General features: G+C 35.4%; 1 protein-coding gene across 2 annotated transcripts in view; it reads right to left on the bottom strand.

The window, feature by feature from the left end:
* Window positions 1–1,191: 1,191 nt before the first annotated feature.
* ANGPT1 (angiopoietin 1) overlaps window positions 1,192–18,015 on the bottom strand; it is a 274,095-nt gene continuing 257,271 nt past the window's right edge. For both annotated transcript variants that reach the window (XM_056109883.1, XM_056109891.1), the window contains exon 9: window positions 1,192–2,678. In XM_056109883.1, coding sequence (XP_055965858.1) covers window positions 2,518–2,678 — 161 coding nt within the window. In that variant the 3' untranslated portion in view covers window positions 1,192–2,517. The remainder of the gene's footprint in view (window positions 2,679–18,015) is intronic.

The raw sequence follows: 18,015 nt of genomic DNA, 5'->3' as shown, positions 1-18,015 counted from the left end.
GTACAAGTAACATTATTTTCAATTTTATTTGAATCAAAGCTATGATTGATGTGGATAATTTTGCATAGAGACCACATGAATTATATTTAAATTAAATCTGATTTAAAGGCAATAAAGTCCTAATACCTCATTATCTTGAACTGACTAAAATGCACAGAATATACTAGTTTAATGGCCACAGACAGGTAGGCATCACACAATACACATAATAGAGTCAGAGAACATTTTATACTGCTTTATTATAAATAACTGAAAACAATATTTTATTTTCAAATCCAGATAACAAAACTGTAGATATCATGCTTTCTTTTCACCCCCCCCCATGACTTAATTTTATTATTGTGATAAGAGTAGGGAGATAATGCAATTTATCAAAAGACTTGTAAAAAATATCTTAGGAATACAAAACAAAGCACTTTCATTCACATATGAAAACAACCAAGGAGTGTTTTGAGGAAAATATTAAACAGTGCTACAAAAATGACATCAAGAATAGAAGAATGTGGAGTATCTGCAGATATCATTAAAGGTAAAGGCCCTCCCGTTGATCGTCGATTTGCTCGAGTGGGCCCAGTAACGTCTCCATTGGAGACTTTTGTTGTTACTGTGTCTGGCATATCCAATACTCTCGGTAGCTTGCCGGGCTCTCCGATATCATTGTGAGGCAAAAATGGGGTTGCTTGTATGTATGTATATATATGAGGAGTTGATGGTAAACTTTAAAATGTTATTTTCTTCAAAATGTAAGCAGCTTTAGTCTATTAGATGGAAGAAAGCCACAAAAACAGAATATATAGGTCACCAGGTTTCAAATCATGTTCTGACTTTGAATTAAAATTTTAATTTTTCCAGGACACTCAAATATGGATTTTAATTTTCTTCCTCATATTAACTTCTTTTTCATCAAAACTGTTCATTTTATAACACTGAATACTTAGCAGCAGCAAATAATCCTTGAAAAAACTTTATAATTGCTAAAATTTGCCAAAATGTACTTAAAATAGGTTTTCCTAAAGGAATATTTTCTTTTTTTTTCCTATGGGAAAATTTTTAATATGATCATTCTAGCAGCTAGTAGTCGGAATTTTCTTAGGTGACTTATTTCCATATTATCTGTGGTTTTCTATAAATAATGCAGAGTTTTGCTAATTTTGTCCACTCACAACACTTTAGCATAAAATACCTAAAAAAGGACCATGAAGGAAAAAAGTATGCATTAATGTATCTCATGAAATAGCATTAGTAGATTTCCTTGAAAATATGCTTATTTTCATCATGTTGCATATTCAGGATGATACAGTTATTAAGTTTACCATGGATATAAATATGCTATGTACAATGGTATTTATATTCTTTTACTTGTCATAGACTTCAAAGTATATCTTTTATAGAAACTGGAAAAGTGTGGATCTGGAAAACATGTTTCAGTTAATTAGCAAAAATTAAATTAGCATGAAATAGCAGGATAAAGAAGTGAAAGATCTAGATACATTAAAAAATGTAGTTACACTTAAATGTACATATATGCAAGAGGATAGTGTAAAATGAACTGCTCCAGTTTATTTGATTTTATTTCAGCTTAATACACTCTAAAATACTGCTTTCATGTATAATATCAAAGGACGTATTAAATGCATGTATAAGAGCCTGATATATTTCACATTCTTTAAACTTTATTCAGGGCATAAATATATATATATATATATATATATGTCATTTTTTAAAATAAGTGAAAACTGTGGAACAAGGATGGGATAATTTTTTTTAGACATCCTATGTATTACTTGATTATGTCTATTTTCTTCACAAAACTGTATCAAAAACTCAGAGTAAAAGTGTGAATCTATCTCACACACAGTTATTCTTCCTGCACTATAAATCATTGTGGTTTACCAAAATAAAATTTACATTTGAAGAGAGGTTAACTGAACTCAACTAGTAAATATGACTTAAGAATTAGGCTTTTGAAATCCATTAACCAACTCAGAGGGCAGTACCGTTCTTTGAACTTTTATTAAAATTGTGCACCAGTATAAAGTCATTGTTAGTAGGTTTGCATAGGAATGACGCCATTTTGTAGGTGTAAAACATCTTTCCTAGAGGGTGATGGTATGCCTGTTTCTATTCTTCATGTATATTCCATTAATTTTTCCCTCCACTTCTTCAGTTTTACATTTAAAAAGCCATTTTTATTTTCTGGCCACCACAGTTCCCGAATAGGAGCCAGTAGTAGTTTGAAGCACAGCAAACTGAGGCATTTCTTCCCTTTTAAGAGCCTGACAGTCAGTGGCCTTTTCCGTGGCCTCTGCCCAGAAGATAAGGATACTCCAAGGATAGACTTGAGCAAATTCAAAAGGCCCCAAATCCAGAGTCTGGAAGGTTGATGATTTCACATAACTGCCGCTTGCTACTGGAAGGGAGACAATGTTGTTTGCTTGAGAGGTTTGCAAGCAGTTAGTCATCTGTAGTCTCTCCAGATTTCTGTTGGTTTTATGATTGCCTCTGATGTTTTTGCCTTCAAAAATCCAAAGGCCTAATCATCATGGTGGTGGAACGTAAGGAGTAACTGGGACCTTTGAAGTAATGCCACTTTATTCCATTGAGTTTTCCATGGTTTTGTCCGGCAGTATAGAACATTCCATTCAGATTGGATGGGCCACAAGCGTCAAACCACCAGCCTGAAAAATTAATTGTGAAAGAAAAAAATAGAAGAAATAATTACTGTATTGGAACACTTAGAAATCAATATCCCTAATAAGTGTAATAAGAGTATCTCGCCCGCATGGCTAGAGCCTGGCAAGCTCCTCGTGACGTATTCGATATGCCAAACACAGTAACAACAAGTCTCACAATGGAGACGTTGCTGGGCCCGCTCGAGTAAATCATAACTCATGTAATGGAAATAAAAAAATATTTTTGAACAAGTTCAGAAGCTTAGACAACTGACATCTAATGGGGAGAAAGAGATGTTTTCCATCTACTAAACAGTTTTGTCAAGAACTGGCCCTCAACTGAAATGAATTGGCCTTCTGTTGAACTGGGTTCTGGGCTGTTACTGTGAATTTGAATACTTTAATCCTCTTCATAGTTTATAACAAAATGGGGAAGTTTTCATAACAGTAGCCATGTGGTTACTCTAAAGCAGAGATCCCCAAATTTATTTGGCCTACAGTCTTCATATCAGAAGCAAATTACTTATCATGCCCCCTGGAAATCTATCTTCTTTAAGCAAAGAGACAGAAAGCCCAACCCAGTTGTACCTGAAGATACAGCTCCCCCCACCCCCATGATCCCAGCATTCCCAGTGGGTGGTAACACCCACTTTGGGAAATACTGCTCTCAAGTTTAATTTTTGCAATTGTTCATGTTCTTTCTAAACAGTAAAAGAAAAACAAGTTGTTGAGTAACATGGAGATCTGCATTTGTTTTTATAGGTGTCTGTAAGGATAACTCAGAACTTCATATTATGAATTAGTTCTTGGACAAAACAGTACTACCCCCGTCTCCTAAAGTAACACTACTGAAATCTGTTGGGAGAGATTTATGCCAGAGACATTCTGGCATATTTTTATTTGGATACAGTTGACCTCCCTTTGATTGCAAGTTGTACCTAAGGGACTAATAGCAAAAGAAAGAGAGAGCTGCACAGCTGATGTTTAGCTGTAATATGAGCACCGTCTTGTAGAAACTTTAGAAAAATTTCAATGGCAAAAAGCTAGTTCTCATTTTCCAATTTTGGAAGATGAATACAGCAGAATTGTGTTTATAAAGTCATACTAGAGGCATAGTAAGCTGTATTAACTGTCAATTCCTAAGGTACATCTTGATGGATTTGGAAAGACACTATACTCAGTGTTGTTTTACCAAACTGAGTCAAACAACTTAGATGTTCATAAAATCAATACATGGAGACAAAAGTTTCTTGTTTGGCAAGGAAGGAAAAACTGTAAACTCTGTTTTCCCTTAAGATTAATTCCTTAAAATTTTTGTTTGTTTTTAATTTTTTAAATAAGTCCAACTAGTATAAACATACTATTTATATTACAAAAGGCATATTATTCGGACATTGATTGACCCAGAAAACTCTAAAAAGGGTAAAACGAAATGCAACTTGATTGCTTCAGTGTTTAGCTTTCTCTTCCTCTTCTAAACCCTCCTTGAGGCACTTTCACATCATATTCAGGAGCATTTCTTTGTCTTTGAAATCTCTCTGGTCTCTGAAGCAATGGCAGTTACTCTATTGTTAAGAACTACTGCACATCATAGAAAGATTCCACAAAGTACATTAGGCAACTCAGAGTAAATCATGTGTTTTTGTTCGGTCTAAAGAAAATCACAAGAGTTCTGGAAGAGTGGGGAAAAAGCAAGGTCTGCGGCAATAGGAATTTGGCTATAAAGGACACAGGGTATAGGACAGACTGACTGGGAAACTTTGAGTGGGTTTCAGAAAGAGACAAGGAATTGTGAGGAACCACTTGGCCTTGTGCATCTTCTCTGAGGAAGTGGAATTTTGGAGACACTGAAAGAACTTCAGTTTGGCTGGTTAATAGTTAATAAGAGCAATGTTGCTTCAAGCTTAGAGTCTGAAGAAAAACCTTTTGCACACAATTCTAAGAGCAATGAAAAAGCATGATTTAAATATTGGTTCATTTTGTCTATTTCATGCTGTACCTAGTAGAGTTTGCCTAACAAATTACTATCACATTTCAAGTTTGTTGAAGGTACTGACTGAATTTGACAAAATATTCCTCCTTATAAACTGAAAACCACATTGAAAATCCTCGCTTATTATATTAATGCTGTATATGACATAATTACTCGAATAGTTGTCGTGCATTTCTCAACAGAACAGACATTGTCCCTGCCTTCATGTAAATTACTTCTAATGTGAGAAATGGGGCAGGGGTAAGCAAATCAATGAAATACTAACAAATAATGATCTCCCCCCAATACACACACACACACACACACACACACACACACACACACACACACACACTTTAAGAATAGAATCAGAGTTATAAAGGAGAACAGCATTCGAAACAGTTTGATAGTTAATGAGACTGGATATACTACAGGGAGGTAGCCCTGTAGAGATGTAGAAACTTTTGAGCTGAATATGTTACACACTAATGCTTTGAGAAAGAGATACTGTTGTATTAGGGAATAAAAGAACATTCGTGTGGCTGGTACATAGTGAACAAGAGGGAAACTGAAGGAAAGATTAAAAAAAAAAGCAGGTGGTCAGTAGAAAGTTGGAACAATATGGAAACATTTAGTTTATCAAGGTTACTTATGCATTATTAGAGAAACAAATAAAAACAGATTCTAGGAATGGCAACCAATATTTAAGCAGAATAATCAGATATTTTTTAGAAACTTTATTATATCTAATCGGCCCAAGTTATCCTGACAGCATGATGAACACATGACAGCAAGATAAAAAGGAGGAAAATTGATCTAAAATCAATTCTACAGATACTAACTAATGGACAGACAGGAATATCCATGTTGAATAAAGTAAAATTCCTGATTTTAAGGAGTACACAGTTTTTTGTAGAAGACAAAAATATGTTAAAAAAAAACAAGATGGTAATCTTTAAGCAGAGATTAGGCAAAGAAATTGTAGAAACAGAGGTAGGAGATCCTTTTTTGTGGGTTCATAGATTCATCATTTACTCTCTGAGTTATGTCATCCTGAAGGATAAGTTCAGTAGACAACTTTCAAAACAGCATGTACTGTGAAGTTGGAAGAGGAAGAGCGAGTGAGAGTATCTGCTGGCAGCTTTGATTTGCCTAAGCATCCATGGGTAAGACTGAGAATCCAAGAGTCATAGACAATGAGGAGGAGGTATAGAGGGTTCTTTAAATCATAGTTTCAGAAAATCTCTTGTGGGCAGTGAGGAGCCTGGTAAGCATAAAACCAGAAATTTGAAGACTCAGATTTGGATGTTGTGTAGCCAATTAACAAAGCAATCCTAACAATAATGTAGCATTTTATATTTATCAAACTTTAAATATGTATCAGGAACTCATCTAATAGAGTTAAATGAACTTACTCTCTCAGTTTTATGTGGTGTGCCAAACACTATAACAAAGAAACCAATGGTCAGATAGTTTAAGGAACTTTTCTTAGGTCCGATTGTCACTTTGCTTCTCATTCACTAGATGTGAATTAGAGTGTTGGATCAATTATCTTAAGATATGAAGTTGATTTCCTGACTTTCAGGGCTGTTAACATTCAATTTAGTTGCTTCATGTACTTTGTCTAGGAAGTGGGACAGGTTTAGAGTAAGAACAAAAAGGATTAAAGCTTGTGGGTATCATAATGATTCAATAATAAAAACCAGGTTATCAGGGCCAATAAATCACCTTATTTACTTGGCAGGGTTTTTTAGAAAAATATTAAAACAATCGAGAAGCAAAAGAGTGGTATAACTTAATGCAGAGCCCAGCAGCTTGCGGCAGAAAAGTAAATGGACCAGGCATTAAACTGCAGCACCATGCCTACCCAGGAGGGAAAGGGTGTTGCTCCCTTCTGCCTTTTTCCCCTCTGGCAGCAAGGTGGCTGCCTCCTCAGAACTTATAGGAAAGCCAGATATGAGCCAGCAGTGACGGAGCAACTGCAATCTCATGGGTAGGGGGGTGGTACCAACTCGTCCTTCACGCCCTATCGAGTTCACAAGTTGCCCCCCACGAGTGGCTCTCTGGCACAGCCATGGCTCCAGAGGCAAAAGGACTTAATCCAGAGTCCAACAGCTTGCGGCAGAAAAGTGAATGGACCATGTGTTAAACTATGGTGCCATGCCTCCCCGGGAGGAAAAGGGTGTTGCTCCCTTCCACCCCTCCCCCTCCCCCCAGCAGCAAGGTGGCTGCCACCTCAGAGCTTATTGGAAAGCCAGGTATGAGCCAGTGGTGACGGGGTAACTGCAGTCTCATGGGAAGGGGGTGGTGGTACCAACTCGTCCTTCATGCCCTACCGAGGTCACGAGTTGCCCCCACGAGTGGCTCTCTGGCACAGCCATAACACCAGACGCACAGAAACCAATCTCGTAATTATCTGGCTCTTTGCAGAAATCCAAAATCGCCAAAGCGGCAATGCGACATTATATGATTCTCATACCAGCTATAGAAAACAAAGTATTTCACAATGCCTTTTCAGCAATTCTGATTGTTGCGGGGGAAATTCTAAACAATAATGGTGCATCTTTTGTCGAAATAATGAATGTAATCAATGTAGAGAAGAGTTAAGTAGAAATCATCTGCCTCACAGGCATTGGGAGGGTTGAGAGGGGGGGTATATTGGGGTTCTTGGTGGTGAAATGTGAGTACTGGTGAAGGGGAAGGTGTTTGATCATTGTATGACTGAGACTTAAACCTGAAAGCTTTGTAACTTTTCCCACAGTGATTCAATAAATAAATATAAGAAGAAAATAAATAAATAAATAAAATTATGAAAAAAAAAGTAAGGTGGAGTTCATGCCCAATTCAATCAGCTAATCTGTGGCTGAATAAATAGCAGTATTCCTACATAAAAAAAAGAGTGGTATAATATTTGCTTTGTACTTAAATGGCATTTACATACCTCATGTAAGTTTCCATTTCAATGATTTGTTTTGATTTCACATGGAAATCAAAGAATTTAAGGTGTTCATTTATCTCTTTATCTCTTTATCTTAAACCCAATGGGTCATGCACAATGTGAAATCTCAGAGAATAAGTGACGATAACAATTATGATTTACAACATTAGAAATGAACTAGATGGCAATTATATTTCAGTTGGAAAATATCTGACAATTATTGTGTCTTATGAAATACTATGATATTCAAGATTGCAAAAATTGTTCTTTCTGTGGAAGAAAGTATCCTCAGCTCTCTTAGAGATATGCATTAAATAAAAGAAAACTTTTAATTATATGTTTCCATTTTCCACTTAAAAGAATAATTTAAGAAATTAGATAAAAAGACACAGTGTATGGTTACTCATATATATTACATGGCATTCACTGACATTTATATTTAGGGGTAGTATATTCTGTGGTGTATGTGTATAAGATGCAAAGAATAAAGTTGTTTAGAATTTCTGTGTGAACATACCAAAGGACTATGTCAGGGTTTGTAGTTCCTATCTGATGATGCCAATAGCTGAATTCTTTATCCTGAAGAATCTTGAATAAAAATTAAACTTGGTTGTATACATTTTTGGGAATAAAATCTGAGCAATCTGCTTAAAAATTTAATCTAGAAAAAGCACTTTAAGCCTAAAATATCCAGTGATGAAAAGAGCTGAAGAAAGCAGCTTCCATCTGCCGTTGGGATGATGATAAAATATCTCACATGTTTCATGATTGGCAACTGCTGAGAAATACTTTGCCAAGCATTTTTTCTTTATAACCTGTAACCTCATGTATATTTTAATAAGAAATCTGAGATACATGTTTCTAATTCATTTACACTTAACTCATTAAAAATTTAGCTTTGTAATAACTATTTGGGGCTTCCCAGGCTCTTAAAAAATCATCTGAGTCTTTCATCTTTGAAGCAGAAAATTTACATTTTATCACCAATAAATGAAACTGCCCAGAAAGCAGGAATTTGATTCTAAACTTTCTACTCAGGAAGTCCAAATTTATTTGAAAGTCACGAAACTTAACTCTCAATTTCTTCTGATCCTAAACAAAATGTCTCTCAACACTTCTTTTCTAATATGAAAAAGCATAGCAAAATTGGTGGTCGGAGGGAAGATGTCTGTTTCATTTTATTCATTTTCAAAGTCTATATTTTCATCAGCAATATGTAAGAGACTAGACATGGAAAATCAGATTTTCCTCCTGAATCGGTGATTAGGGTGGGACTGAACCAAACCGATTGATCTCAGGGATCATCATGAAAATGACTGACTGGGTTCCTGTGTCCAAAGTTGTCCCAAGAAGCAGTCGTGAGGGTCCTGTGTGTGGGAGGCCTGGGACCTTTCTGGAAGTCTGCATTCCTTCTGTCATCTCATACCAGATCCTGTCAGGCCAAACCCTCGGCTCTCTTTCCCTTCTCTTCTTTTTTGTTCCAAAGATGAGAAGTTGTTTATCCTGGCTAGGAACTGCAAATTCATTAAGAGTCCTTAGGTATTCCCTTACGGTCTCTTCTCTCCCTTGTATTTCATTTCACTTTCAACTGCGTGGAAATGAGGAAATCCTCATGGAAATGCGCTGTACCCAGTAAAATCAAGCTAACCCCTTCTCTTTGATTGTTAGTCCTTTTAACATGGGCAATAGCAGAAAGGGCAAGGCAGCTGGCTTATCTGGAAGCTGCATTCAAATCCTACCTCCGATACTAATCCTGTGACCTTTGGCAGATTATCCACTGTCTGTTTCTTGATCCTTGCCAAAGATACTATTATTGTGCTTTCCAGTTCAAAGGGATTTTGTAAGTGTCATGTAAGTGAGCAAGTAAAACACTTACGATGATGCAAATCTGTCAGAGCATAATCAATATTTATTATTAAACTGCACACACTAATGTTTGATTATTTCTCATCCACTATTCACTCCTGATCTTGAATTGCAGCCTATCAGTTCTAGTTTACCCCCCCCCCCCAATTTATCTTTTAAAAGACATTTTCTGATCCTTTTCCCCAACCATCTACCCAGTGAAAGGAACTTACCCCAGAAAATAAAAATAAAATACTAAACTGCATACTTAGGGATTTCCCAATTATCTGAAAGTCAGAAACCTAGTACTTAAATTTTTCCAGTTCTGGAGTTTAGTTTTCGGGGGTTTCATTATTCTTCGAATTAATTTTTAGGGAGCCATACTTAGCAGAGATGGGGGGGTGCTTGTGTAGGGAATCAAAAGTGAACCATATACATGACTCAGTTTTATTTTTTAATCTTCCTCTTCTTCTTCTTCTTCTTCTTCTTCTTCTTCTTCTTCTTCTTCTTCTTCTTCTTCTTCCTCTTCCTCTTCCTCTTCCTCTTCCTCCTCCTCCTCCTCCTCCTCCTCCTCCTCCTCCTCCTCCTCTTCTTCTTCTTCTTCTTCTTCTTCTTCTTCTTCTTCTTCTTCTTCTTCTTCTTCTTCTTCTTCTTCCTTCTCCTCCTCCTCCTCCTCCTCCTCCTCCTCCTCTTCCTCCTCCTCCTCCTCCTCCTCCTCCTCCTCCTCTTCCTCCTCCTCCTCTTTCTTCCAGTGCCAGTACCAACCCAATGTCTCACTCTTGCTAGGATCAAATCCAGCGTTTCACACATGCCAGGCAAGTTCTCTTTTGCCCTAGCTTCATTCTCAGCTTCTAGTTTTGTTATTCTTAATAATGAATCCCATTTCTCAATCCTCATGACTCTGATCATATGTGTATGTGAAGATACATGTATGTATCTTAAATCTAAGTTCATACAAATCACATTGATTTTTTTCTCTCTAATTTTTCCACTTGCAAGATAATTTGGGATTTATAATGTCCTTTCAAAGTCCCTAAAAACATTCATTTGTTTTACCTGAATTTGCTTTGTACAAGAAATGAGTAATTTGGGGTCAGAGTTATAGAACTGTAGTTAAGGTACTTGTCTAGCATTCAACTGACCTCAGTTTCCAGCATCACATATAGTACTTGGAGCACTGCCAGGAGCAATTCCTGAGCACAGTGGGGTGTAGCCCCCAAACAAGCCCCCCCCCCAAAAGTGACACTTAGTTTGTCCTAGGCACTAAAGATAAAAATAAAAAGCATGCAATCCCTGCCTTTGAGGAGTAGACGTTTTTGTCGAACAGGCTTACAAACTGTGTATTAAATAAGAAATTGCTATGAATAAAGTAGCGCAATAGAGATTTTTGTGGCTGACCTTACATAATCCATATGGATCTTTTCTCTCAACATTTTGCCTTGGAATGCCAGTTATCTGACAATCCTTGGCATATCCCTTCTCAGCTATTTTCTTAAATTCAAGATGATTATAATTTCTTAAAGATTTTGTCACTCCAAGCAGTTGTTGAACTGTTTATTCGTTTCATTTTCTTTGTCCTCTTTGAGATCATGTAGTAGGCAGGGCAAGCATTTATCAACTCTCTGCTACTAGCATCTGGCAAATTCTAGGGTGTACTAAGAAATTTATGTGTATTGCTTTATCCCCTCTTTCAGGACTGAGCTGAGAAATATCCTTTGTTAGCTTTAGCTAAGTCTTGTCTGTCTGCTGACATAGTTTAATGCGTGGGAAAAGAGATTGGAGTTTCTACCACAACAGATTCTTTCTGTAGGAGGTTAGGTCACATTTTTACATAGCTTTTATATTGTATGCTAAATATGGAAATTGTGTTGAAAGAAAAGTAAGGTAAGGAAAATAATGTAGAATAGTATCACAGTAGTTCTTTTTTTATCAGAAACCTTTAGTAATTATATTTTCTAATATTTAGGAATACTTATTTTGGTGACTACAGTGTAGTATCAATAATCACGTTTCTTTTGAAGCAAGTGTATTTGAACCATCTAACAATAAATGGTCATTTTCTTAACCGTGGAGGCAAAAAGTTTTATAATTTATCATCCACATATACAAAAAGACTAATATAAACAAATATAGGCAATAAATTAAATTACATTTTCATTCTTTAAATGTTAAATAATAAATAAAATGTTAAGAATGCAATGAAATGATTCTTTAAGTTAAGGAGGGCATGGTAAGAGTTCTGAAGGATTAATAAAGGGTGCAGGGAAGATCCGCCCAGGATGGGAGATGCATGCTGAAAGTACACTATAGACCGAACATGATTGCCACCCAATGCCTCTTTTGCAAACCACAGCACCCAAAAGGAGAGAGAGAACAAAAGGGAGTGCCCTGCCACAGAGGCAGGGTGGGATGGGGGATTGAGGGTTTAGGCAGGATACTATGATTGGTGGGGGTGGAGAATGGGCACTGGTGGAGGGATGGGTACTTAATCATTGTATAACTGAAACCCAAGCACAAAAATTTGTAAGTCTACATCTGTACCTCATGGTGTTTCACTAATAAAAAAATAATAAAAAAAAGAGTTCTGAAGGATTAAGAAAATGTTTTCTACAATGATTTCGTCCTTACACACACACACATACACACACATATTTGCTGTTACCATATCCTGTATGAAGAGAAATCCTAAGGAGAATATTTAAAAATTTTTATAAGGTAAATAAAATCACAGACATTTCTTCTAAATCTATGCTGACAAATCACATCTATTTAATAATCTATTAAGGGGACAGTTCTATAAAATACATATGTGGAGATTTTGACTGTGAACTATATGTTCTGATCCTATTAGAAAGAAAAGCATCATGAATCAGAAGAATTATTCAGTATCTAAATTAGAAAAATTTCTGAATACTTCTTGAGGATAGAACAAATACCTATATAACTGGAAGAAATAATGCAAAAACATTGAAGTATCTTTGTTTAGTTTTGGGCAACACCCAGCAGTGCTCAGGAGTTCAGGGGACCATAATGATACCTGGAATTGAACCTGGGTCTGTTTCATGCAAGGCAAACACCTTACCCACTCACTATCTTTCCAGTCTACATCATTTGATGCAAATGGACTTTCTCAATTCTCTTTATATTCAGCAATAAGCAATAAATTACATCTCATGAATTTAAAGGTAAACTGCTTATTTTTGCAAATTGGAATCACAATGAGTTCCTTGAATAGCTGAATTACGAAAACCAGAAGGGAAAAAGGAGAGGGAGAGAGAGAGAGAGAGAGAGAGAGAGAGAGAGAGAGAGAGAGAGAGAGAGAGAGAGAGAGAGAGAGAGAGAAACTGAGTGAGAGAGAGAGATCTTCTAGATCTATAGTAAGGGCATAAGTAAACCCCTTTACATAAATAATTTTTGTTCTGTTCTTAAACACGTAAAGTCCTTTCTGGAAATTCTCTTCAGCCACTGATCCCTTTAAATTGTTTCTCCAGTTTTCTAAACACTATGACTTATTATAACTTCTTGCTAGAACATGTTAGTAAGGCTTGAAATTTATTAAAGTGTTAATTGTATATCTTTTAAATTCAGTGTTCCTCAATAATTCCAAGGCTTGTCCTGTCTTTTCATGCTAGCAATCGCTTCTATACAGTTATTCAGGTTACCTTGATAGGAGGAATTTAAGAAGTACAAAATTAAGAAAGAAAGATTATTGAAATGTTCTATGTTATGTATAGCTAAATTGCCTTTTAATTTTAGGTAAGTTCATCTCACTTAGCAATGAGGTCAACAACATCAACACAGACGGACTTCAAATAAATTCCCTTCCTATACTTGAAGGAATCTATTTAAAAATCTATCAAGCAATACACCTTATTTTAATCTTAATTCCTTTCAGAAGAGACAAAGACAAATATAAAAGTAAACAAATTAAAATTAAATTTCAATTGATAGCAAAAAAACAAACAAAAAAACCCATTGCTAGTCTGAATAATTAGGAAATCATACTACTTCCAAGACACTTTATTTTTGGTGAGACAGCGACTAATTGTAATGAGGGCGCACTCCCAACTGATGCATGGGGGTCACTCCTGACAGTGCTTAGGGGACTTGGATGTTGCTGAACCTAAACTCTTTACATGAATTATGGACGTGTGCCCCAGTTAATTGATCTATGTATGCAGCCAGAAAGATGCTATCTAAAACAGATAACTATATATAAAAATCATAAACAATGACACTAGTATCAACATCTGTTCTGAACTACAAAATTTTTTAAAAATAATATAGATAGGCAACTGGCATAAATAAAAATTTAGAAACAGAAAAGAAAAATAATTTGCTAAAGAAAATGATTCTAAGAAAAAGTAGGACAGAATTAAAAAAAAAAAGAGGTGGTCGGGAATGGCTAAGTAGGACATATGTTTCAGGCAAAACTCAAGTTACCTGGATTGTCAGTGATGTTCATTCTTATGTTCTCCAGTTCTTAGCTATGTAAATTCTACATTATTATTTTGCAGAGTGAATTTCTGCAAGACCTGAATTATTCTGAAAGGATATTTGATAGGGTAATGGAATTTATTGCAGGAACATATTTACTTAAACTACATTAGCACAGTGGTAGAGTGTTTGCCTTGCAAGCTGCTGGCCCGGTCGAGCCGGGTTCAATTCTTGCGCCCCTCTCAGAGACCCCAGCAAGCTACTGAGAGCATTTCGCCTGCATGACAAAGTCTGGCAAACTACCTGTGACGTATTTGATATGCCAAACACAGTAACAACAAGTCTCACAATGGAGATGTTACTGGGCCTGCTCGAGCAAACCGATGAGCAATGGGAGGACAGTGCTAAAGAACAGTGCTACAGTGCTACATTAGCCCAAGCAATAAGTAGGAAAAAAATCCCCCAACGTATGTGTTTGTTGGTGAGTAAGAGGATGTTCCAGAATAATTATGAAAAAGAACATTCAATCATATGAAGCATAAATATAATCATAACTTTAATGTTTTCTCATTGACAGCCAAGAGATTCATTCTCCACTTTGCTTTGCTCTGTATTTTTATTATTATGACAGAAATATGAACATACTGGAATACTTTTCTAAAGAAATATTTGAAAGATTTTACTGCTTGTCTTTCATGTGTTGTATTTATTTGGTATGAAAATTTATCTGTAAAAGTAGGCATGAATAAAATGAAGGGCATTTCAATATTAAATCAGACAGGAAACTATCATCAAAGCTCTTTTGTCTTGGAATAATATTGTGGATATTTATATTTATGTAATCCAAGAGGTAAGAAGAAAAAAACTTTTGCAAAAAAATGTTTGAAATTTAACCTGTTATACAGCTAGGAGTGACCCCTAAGCTCCTAGCCAAGGAGAAAACCTTGAGCCAAGTTGGTTGAGGTAGAGCAACAAAACTAAACAAGACAAAGTTAACCTGCAGGTGCATTTAAAAACCATTCCAATTCTGTAGCAATCATTTTAGGAGTGGAAAAATAAAATTACAAAGAAAGGACATTTAATTATTTAATAGGGTCAATGTCAAAATTGCATATTCAATGCTTAAGGCGATGGGTATAATAAAGGGAGTCAATAAGGAGCTTTTTTGTTTGGTTTAGAGCAGTACCTACCCGTGCTCAGGGATCACCCTTGGCTGTGCTTAGGAGATCATTCAGAGTGCCAGGGACCGAATCATTGTGGCTTCTGTGCAAGGCAAGTGCCTAAGCCCCCCCTCCCCCCCCCCCCCCCCGGAACTATCTGTCTGATTCCAAGAGTAAGGTCTTTGCTACAATGATTTACATAATAGTAGGCCTCATCTCATGCTGGCATGCCATGCTAATATAAGTAGACAAAACTGATCCAATGGGATGTGATTTAATGGCAGTAGTAATGGGTAACATAGAAAGGGGAATGGCGGTGAATGTATTTCTCCAAAACCTTCCCTTTATACTTTTTCATGCCCTCTTAATTGATGAAAAAAAATGTCAACCTATGGATTCTTTTCAATGATTTCAAAGTTTGAAATTTCAACAGCCCCACTCTATAGACTCATGACTCAATCTTCAAGGAAATACAAGCCAAATAGCTACTATTCATGGACACACCAGGACTTAAGAACCCTGTGGTGAGATGTAACAATTTTCACATAAAAAACTGATTTTTAAACATATCAATTTTATTATTGGAATTCTAGTATCTAATTTCAACACTAGCATTATTATCAATAGGTGTATGGTTTTTTCTACATTAAAAATAAATAAGTTTTTAAAAAGTGATCTGAAATAATAAGCAGGATGTCTGTGATTGAAAATTTGCTTTTCAGTTTCTGTCTGAGGCTTGATTTCCACATTGACAATTCTTGTCTGTGGTGGATGTTCACCAAGAAAGCCTGAGATGCCACTTTATCAAAAGACACTTTCACTATTGCCTAAAAATATCTTAATGTAAAATCATTATTTGCATTTCAATGTATTTTGGTCTGCTATTAAAAAGATTTTATTGGTAATACATTTAAATCAAAGATTAAAAATGTTATTTGAAGTTTATTCAGTCACACACCACAGTTTGTATCGAGTTTCTATGTGTCTCAATCTAATATGTTAAATGTTAGGATAAAATAGAACTAATGTTTCATTTCTCTTATGTACAAAATATAAATAAAAGATTTTTCCTGCTTATTTTGCTTTGGTGTTTAAGTACATGTATACACATGGTGGCATGCATGTACTATTAATGGTAGTAGTTATAGTTGAGGAAGGAAACGAGTAAGATTAGAGATTTTGCCTTTTATGTTTATAGCACTAGATAATAGACAAAACACTTGGAAAATTCATTATTAATTTATGATAAAAATAAGCCAAATAAATAAATAGGATAGAAGAAACATATCCCAACGTAATAAAGGGCACATACTATAAACCCACAGTTGATAGTGGTGAAAAGATGAAAGCTTTTACTTTAAGATAGGAAGCAAACAAGGCTGTCCATTCTTTCTGCTTCTATACATTTTGGTATTATATCTTATAAAAGCAGTGAGATGATAACAAGAATAAAAACTACTCTGAATCGGAAAAAGGCAAAAGTTACTAATTTTAGATGATATAATAATAGAAGAATGTAAGAACACCACCATAAACTGTTCACATATAAATAAGTACAATAAAGTAGGCAGTCTACAAACTTAATATACAATAATCAGTTTCATTCCTGTAGGCAGTGAATACTAAGGGGAAAATAGTACTATTTATAATTTTATCAAAAGAATTAACTATGTATAAATAAGAAAGTAAAAATAATCTATGGAGTAAAACTTGTAAGACACCATTAGAAGGTGTAGAGAAGATACAGACATGAAAATAAATCCTGTAGTCATGGAAATAAAGACTCAACAGACTTGCAATGGTCACTGTGCTGAAAGCAATATATACAGATTCAATGTGAGTTATATTAAAGTCCAATGATATTTAAAGGAGATAAAAAATGGTGCAAGTTTCATATGGATGCTCAAATAACTAATGTGATATTGAGAGAAAAGAAGAGAAATGGAAGCATAATATTATCTGACTTCAAACTACTTTACAAAGTGACATTGATTCTATCTATAACAGTGCTGCATTGCAATCATGGTGACTTAATAAAAACTGGGGATAAAATAATAAGACTCACAAATCTAGGTAAATCAATTGAGAACCCCAAAATAAACCCACACGTATAACAAAATCCAATCTATAAAAAGGGTCATGCCTATAGACAAAGGAAAATCTTGTTTTGTTGTTTGTTTTTGTTTTTGGGCCACCTCCGTCAGTGCTCAGGGCTTACTGCTGACTCTACATTCAGGGATCACTCATGGCATGCTTAGGCTTCCATACGAGTTGCTGGGGATCAAATCCAGGTTGACTGCACCCAAGACAAGCACCCTACTCTCTTTTCTATTATACTAGCATCAAAAAATATTTTTAACAAATAGTATTAAAAAACTAGATAACCATGTGGAAAAAAATATTAAACCAATTCAGTCTTCATATACAAAAATAAATTCAATACAACCTGGATAAAATACCTTAAGTCACAAAATACATAGAAAGAAATACAGGTTTTACATTTCATAATATCAGCATTACAAATTTCTTAGGGCATCTAAATCTGACCTAAGGAGCAAAGGAATGAAAATAAGAAAAAACAAATACGACTACATCAAATTTCATTCTGTTCAGCAAAAGAAAGTATAAAGTCTACTGAAAGGGAAAATATATTTGCACACTGCACATTCAATAAGGGGTTAATATCCAAGGTATATATATATATATATATATATATATATATTAAAGATACATCAAAGTGATGAGCAACAAGTGTTGTCAATGGTGTGTGGGAAATGGAACCTTTGTTCACTGTTAGCAAGAATGGAAAATGGTATTACCTCTACAAAAAAAGCAGTATGCAGCTTCCTGAAAACAAAACAAACCAAAATCCTGAAAATAGAAGTATCAGATATACAGCAATCCCACTTCTTGATAGTGAGCAGAAGAGTGTGAAATCACTAACTTGGAGTTTCACACTATCAGTTTATCCCAGCATTATATATAGTAGCT

The sequence above is a fragment of the Sorex fumeus genome, unplaced genomic scaffold (assembly GCF_029834395.1).
Source record: "Sorex fumeus unplaced genomic scaffold, SorFum_2.1 ptg000002l, whole genome shotgun sequence".
Lineage (NCBI taxonomy): Eukaryota > Metazoa > Chordata > Mammalia > Eulipotyphla > Soricidae > Sorex > Sorex fumeus.
This window is presented reverse-complemented; position numbering and strand designations above follow the sequence as displayed.